This window comes from Triplophysa rosa, unplaced genomic scaffold, assembly GCF_024868665.1.
Source record: "Triplophysa rosa unplaced genomic scaffold, Trosa_1v2 scaffold527, whole genome shotgun sequence".
Lineage (NCBI taxonomy): Eukaryota > Metazoa > Chordata > Actinopteri > Cypriniformes > Nemacheilidae > Triplophysa > Triplophysa rosa.
The window spans coordinates 1-7,101 of record NW_026634536.1 but is presented as its reverse complement, the minus strand read 5'-3'; the positions used below and the strand labels follow the sequence as shown (position 1 = coordinate 7,101).

At 36.8% G+C, this 7,101-nt stretch overlaps 1 protein-coding gene across 1 annotated transcript; it reads left to right on the top strand.

Moving 5' to 3' along the window:
* The first annotated feature begins 32 nt into the window (after positions 1 to 32).
* On the top strand, positions 33 to 3,582 carry LOC130550989 (PDZ and LIM domain protein 5-like). Its single transcript, XM_057328526.1, has 3 exons — positions 33 to 592; positions 1,001 to 1,039; positions 2,196 to 3,582. Exons 1-3 carry the CDS (start codon positions 576 to 578, stop codon positions 2,524 to 2,526), a joined length of 387 nt encoding a protein of 128 aa, XP_057184509.1. The 5' UTR covers positions 33 to 575; the 3' UTR covers positions 2,527 to 3,582.
* The last annotated feature ends 3,519 nt before the right edge of the window (positions 3,583 to 7,101 follow it).

Sequence of the window (7,101 nt, the reverse complement as noted above, 5' to 3'; positions counted from 1 at the left end):
ATATATGTAACATTCCTAGATTATTGGTGTGATCTCAGACTCTTGGACTATGTTGTGTATTTCATGCAGTTTTAAAAGTGCTTGAAAATGCCTCGGAAAATTACGCAATAAATATAGCCTACTACTGTTTGGTTAGCTCCGCCATAAAACATTTCATTGGCTTAAATGCTGGTGGAGTGATTTAAAAAAATTCTTTATCCAATAATCACAACGGCCTGGAAAAGTCCTGGAAATTTAGTGGTCAGTATTGTGGACCGTATTAATGTTCTGTGCTATAAAAGAATAATGCAGGTGTCATGTTTGGCTGAAGGCCTGGTTCAGGGATACGTTATAATAAAATTTGGAGAAGATTTAGCAATGGATCATTTGACTTATTTAATACAAGTAGAGCACTGGCCCTGCACTCTTGTTACTTATAGCATGTGTATGATTTTTTTATTAAAGAAACCAATAATTTGTTTCTATTGGTACGCTTGTCTGTTCATCTTGGTTTTCTAAATGCTGTTTATTCTGTTACTGCGTAACATTTTTTTCTAAACTTTTTTCTACCTATAATCTCTTTTTTCATTCCACAGATGGAAGCTCTTGACAAGTTAGTAAATATCTTTCTTTATTTCCTTCATGCTCTGAGAAATGTGTGCAATTTACTATCAAATCTCAGCCCAGTGGCTTTGCCACGCTCTGTTTTCTGCCTCTATTTTTTCATGCGTTTTCCAAAATGTTATTTATCTTCCTTTTCCCAAGCCTGCATTGTTATAGTATTTGCTTTTGGAAACGGCAGGTTTCGCTTTGTAATTATTCAAAAACAGATTGGCAATGAACATCTTTAGTCCAGCATTGATGTTGTGGAGATGTCCAGTCACTCAGTGTAAAGTCAGGTTCCCTTAATGGACGCTGATGGGTTTCTGGTTGTTCTGATCTCACTCTTTCTTTCTATTGTTATATGTGTTTTACTTCCATCTTTCACCATCTTTCTTTCGCTTTCTCTGTCGTTCATTAGAGGTGAAGCTTTGTATGAGGAGCTGTACCATGAGGGAAAGTAAGTGCTGGATCCTCCTGGCTCTAATGCACGAGCTGAAAGAACACAGACCCGCTACTGACCTCACTAATAAACACTGAGTTTTGTTGTTTTGCTTTTGAGGACATCAGGCCATGTTTATTTCAGCGTTTTCTACTCTGTAGTTGAACTGGATTGAAAAGCGGCACTTTCGCTGGGTCGTTTGAAGCTTTTAGAAAATGTAGCATCTGTGGCTTTATTTGAGAAAGAGGCCGTGGCGTGAATGAGTCTGAAGTGAAAATCGCATTTTGTTGATATTTTGATTTCTGTGTGCGCGTGTTGTTTTGTGTATAGTCATGAATCTGATGTGCTTGGCTTACCCTTTCAAAAATTTACCATGGTAACTATGGCAAACATCACTTATACTTTTGTTAATTATATGTATCAGGTGATTTTTTTTCTCGTTCTTGATTGCAAGAAACCCCTCATATACTCAATGGCAGGCAAAAACATGTCATTTTATTATTGCATATTTCGCTTTACGATTTTGCAAATGATCAGGAAAAACAATGTACTGTGTTGTCTTGAAGTCATCTGTGGATTTGGTGTTATGAGCGTTGCCATGGTAACGGTATGAGACTCCACTGTGTTCATGTCCTTATAGTTGTCATCTTGTAATTACAGTAATTTCAACATGAACACGAGATAAAATCGGGTGTGTACAGCATCTCGCCCACACCTTTTATTCGACAGACATGAATGATACCTTACTGTACAAAAAACGATTGGATTTCTAAACCGTCAGAATTAAGGTTTTCAACGGGCACACCATAAAACGGGTAAAAACCAAACTTGTAGAGCAACATTACAGGAAGGATGCGGCCCATACAAGTGCATGAATATCATAGAGACACCTTGGCAACCCCTGGGAGGATGTTTTGTATGTCCAAACACCAGTTGCTTTTTCTCGCGTGATATACAAATGGTACTGACTGTAGTTCTGTACTTCCTCCATGGTAAATTTTTGTAACGAAAATTCATCCACCCCAGAAAAAGTGTGACTTTTGATCTGCACGTACAGCACGTTCTCAACTCCTCTCTTTGTGCGTGCACGCATGACTTCAAGTCACTCGTCAAGTTTTCGTGGTGTGTTGCGTTGCACTAAAATCCAGGAGGTCACAAAAGCTCGTATCCACAGGCACGGTTTGCGGGTGGAAAACATGCCCTGCTTCATCCCCAACGATCGCAGTAAGAAGAGACTGATCGAGGATACGGAGGATTGGCAGCCGCGCACCGGCACCACCCAGTCTCGCTCTTTCCGAATCCTGGCTCAGCTCACGGGAACTGATTTCAGTAAGACAGACTCGCTCCGACCACAGCCTGGCAGCGCTGCGTCTGCACTCGGAGAACTTTTGCCTCTCATTTGGGGTTTTCAGTATTTTAGGTCATTCATGTCAACGGGTTTACTTGGAAAGAAGCAGATCATTTCTCAGTCAGGACTGTATAATGTGGAAAAAGTCTTTTCTTAATAGAGATGGGCGGTATGACCGAAATCTTATGTTACGGCATAAGTAATTGTATATCACGTTAACTGTATGTATCATCATATAGTTATTTGCACTCGAAATGTAGTCCAAAAATGTTATAAAAAATGATTCTTGATATTTTAAGTTCAGTCAAACCGGCTCTACAACTTTTTTGCATTTTAACCAGTGGCGAGTTGCTGATAAGTTAAACAATTTCTATTTATCGCTGCTGTCCTTCTGAAACCTTGTACCTCCATATTTCACGTTTTTCTTTTTGCCATATATCATTATTATTATTAGTTACCCTTATAATACCAATAAAAGTATTAAAAAGTGCTTGTCAACTTTGATAACGTAGTATTTAATCATTTAAAAAGTACAGTGTTTTTTCCATTTCCTGAAAAAAGTCAATTTGGACATCCAAGGTTTTGAAAGGACAACGATGATATACACACAGCTTATTCAAAATAACATTTTTTTTATTTAGTAACACTTAAAACGGGTTGTATTTGTTAACTTTAGTTAAATTGTTAAATGTTAAATTAGTTAACATGAACTAACACTGAGCAATATATTAAGTAGGTTTTATTTGTTCTTAAATCTTTAATGTTAGTTAATGCCAATGCAATTGGCTGTGCATTAGCTAATGTTAACCTTAACATTTACTATTACATTTTTTAAATGAAAAGTTAACATATACTAAGATTAACAAATGCTGTAGAAGTCTTGTTCATCGTCGGCTGATGCATTATCTAATGTTAACAAATACAAAGTCAATGTAAAATGTTACCATTTGTTTTGATAGTCATCAAGTACTTGATCAAAATTATATAGTATTTGATCTATTTTGTTGAGAAAATTCTATTTTTTTTTCAAGTTTATTCATAAGTTAATCATACGCCTGACATCAATGTAGAAGCAGCTGCTTTGTTTTGATAGTCATCAAGTACTTGATCAAAATTATATAGTATTTGATCTATTTTGTTGAGAAAATTCTATTTTTTTTTCAAGTTTATTCATAAGTTAATCATACGCCTGACATCAATGTAGAAGCAGCTGCTTCACACTATATATCAATGAGAAATGATCGACTTTACATTTAAAGTCTTAAATAGCCGTCACGAACACCCGTGACCACNTATATATATATATATATATAATATGAGTTTAATTAATGTACATAATACAGATAGATATTTAAAATTTTTATTTTATTTTCACTGACATTTAAATATAAAAATAGAATAAAACGCTAAAAATGAAAACAACAAGCTGGATTAGCTAATTGCCTAAAAAACAATAGATGTTCCTGTTATTTAATAACGCTGTTAACACAAGACAAGCGGACGTAACACGACCTGTTTCCAGTTTGGTCACTTTCTTAAAATATAACATTTCGTCGCTGTCCTTCTATAATCTCGGATGTCCAAATTTAGTGTTTTTCAGGAAATGGAACAACACTGTACTTTTTCAATGATTGCATACTGTGTTTTCAAAGTTGACAAGCATTTTTTAAATACTTTTTATTGGTTAGATATTTGCAAAACCCAGTGACAAACATTAAGGGTAAAATAAAAATCACAAACCATGGAGAAACGAGGTTTCAGAAGGACAGCAGTGATTTGTACAGTAACTCACTAATGCATTAGAAATGAACAATATTTCCCAGAAAAATCTTGGTGTTGGTTTCCATTAAAAATATCTAAACTAATTATTTATTTTTATTCTAAGAAAATGTCATTTGTGTGCACGTGCGTGTGTGCGTTTTCTTAATTTCTTAATTTGTTGACCTAGTGCTATTTTATTTTATTTATGATTATCTTATTTTGCTTCTGTTCACATTTTGTTATGAATGTTTAAACATTTTTTTAGAAAACAGAAAATGTGTGTCCGCTGTTTATAACTTCTGGCACTTGTACATTCTATAAGTTTTTATTCAAACTAAATGACTTTAGCCTTTGGTATACTATCTTATACTATGTTCATTATGTATAAATATAATGCAGACTTGTTTCAGGTGTTCGTATTCGGCATGCACATCATTAATTCTCACTAAACGCTCACTAAAAATCACTTGCATCCCTTTATTTCAAAACGAAAGAAAGCCACACACCTGTTTACCCAGCTGGGCCCATCCCTGTATGTTTCTGCCTGGGCTCAAGAGAGGCGAATGTCAATTGTCTTTATTTCCCCCATCGATAGCATCGTAGGCTATTAATTAGCCTGGGCTCTGTGGAGCCTAATAGCCGCCAGGATCTGGCTGCCTGAGCCACGCTGTTTATTTATTTGTCTCTCTTGCTGCAGGGGGTTGCTCCGATGCTCGGCCAGCGCGGGCCGCTCTTGACGATTTTGTAATTAAGTTTGGTAATAGAAGTAGTTAATCAAGGCCTGAGATTATGCCACCTGCAGCGGAGGCCCGGCAGCAGGGACGGATGAGGATTCAGGAAGTGTGTGAGGCCCCTCCTTCCCCGAAGGGCAGACATCAACCGCTGCCTCTTTCCCCGCTGCGAGCAGGCAGAGTCTCCCGCCTCGAATCTGTCTCACTCTGTTTCTTCCCCTCGCCACCAGAGCTCATCCTCTTCGTAGTTCAAACAGCAGCGGGCTTCGGTCTTATCTCGCCAACCCTTCATACCCACTCACAGCAGGACCTTTTAATACACACACAGCTATTTAAATTCGATTAAATTTGCTTGGGTCTGGTACGTCACACCCTCTTCTTCTCAATTGAATTTGTTTACTTGTTCTCTCAGCACGAGACCTCATTTATTAGGCCTGTCTGTTTTATTTGTGTTTTATCACTGCGTCTGGGGACAACATTCGTTGCTAAGCTCTGTCAAGTTTGCACCCCATGCAGAACATTGGAGAGGAGTCAACACTTCCTGTCACATGCTGGGAGTTAAACTACAAATTCGCTCCCTGTCTCGAAAGATATCGAACCTCACCAGCTGGTTTGGCACAAGCCAGGCAAATCATCTCGAGACCAGTTGATTTAGACCATAAGGCAGTGTTTCCCAGCCAAAGGTGTGTGTATCTCAGGGGGCTACCTGGAAAGACTTTGATTTTGCTTTGTCAAATGTGTACTGTAAAATAAAAATTGTGAGTTAAAAAATACAGCTAGAAAAAATTATGACCGTTTTATTAACACAAAACAAAAGTAAATACTCAGGTTTTTAAACAAAAAATAAAGTTTGTACTTTGTACTTTTAATTCTCAGTAATATACTTAACATTACTCTTAAGTATACTTGACATATACTGAAGTATATTTGGCCTGTAAAAAACAACTATAGGATTTACTTAATTTTTTTGTTTAAATTTTAAGTAAAATTTACTTAAATTATTATTTATACAAAAAAGTAAATCTTACTACTTGTTTTTTACAGTTGTAAACCATCTTTTGATTGAAATATACTGTACTTAAAAATATAATTAAGTGTTCTTAGTACACGTTACTTGGCTTGTTGTGTTTACTCTTTTGATTAAGTATTCTATTATATACTTTTTAAATACTGTCATACAGTGGTAAACTATTTTTGTACTTAAAGATTACTTCTGTTACACTTACTGTAAAGTATACTGTGACGAGGGAGGCGGGGCGAGAGCCGTTAGGGAACGATGAGACCAGTGTAATGCACAGCTGACACTCATTATCACTCGCGCCACCAGCCTGGCATCGTTCCCTCACGGCTCTCGCCCCGCCTCCCTCGTCACATATACTTAAAAGTATAAGTTTATTACCTAAAAAATGTTGTTGCTAATTTTGTACGAAGTAGTATTGATAGTAGTAGATACTAGTAGGACTAGGAGTAAGTATACTACTAGTACATTGTTATAATTTACTACATAAAGTATACACTCTTAAAAATGTGCTACAAAAGGTTTTTTCACCCCAGTGTCATACAAGAACCATGTTTGGTTACCTAATGAACCATTTCTTCAAAGGTTCTTATACTAACCATGTCTTATATTTTCATACAATTAATAACAGCACTGAATGATATCTAGTGAAATATGAGTCAAAAGGAACACATATCTTATTTGGTGTCAATGAAGGTTTACTGAAGACATGTGATTGTTCTCTGAGGGGGAAAACATAAACACTGCCATAATCTACAAACGCCTCACGTTTTAAAGCATTTAAACGATCTTCTCTATATGTAATATCTTTATGTCTATACCCATTTATCACTTAGCATGCATTCTCGTGCCTGGGTAAAAGCAGGTTTCTGACACAATCTGGGGAAATAGAAGTTGAGGAGTCTTGCATTATCACTGATGGAAATCGTGAATAACCAGTTTATGTCTTCATCCAGACGGCAATAAAACTGTCACAGCAACCATAACGTTCCTCTGTAATGTACACAATTTGTGTCAGCCGCCTGGGGAGAGCAATAACATGGATGTGATGAAATATGGAAGATCAGGCCTGCAGCTGGAAAGCAAAGCGAGATGTCAGGAGTTGTTTTTGAACGCACAAATGCATTTTGAGGTGAACCCCAAACCAGGCTTATTGGTATTATTACAGTAGGGCTTCGTTGCTTATTAGTTGATTTTAAAAGCACGTTCTGTGTGTGTGTGG

Bases quoted from the DNA above. Each gene is read 5' to 3' on its own strand.
- LOC130550989 (XM_057328526.1), top strand. The intron at 1,040-2,195 runs GTAAGTGCTGGA...TCGTATCCACAG, and splicing joins GAGCTGTACCATGAGGGAAA to GCACGGTTTGCGGGTGGAAA.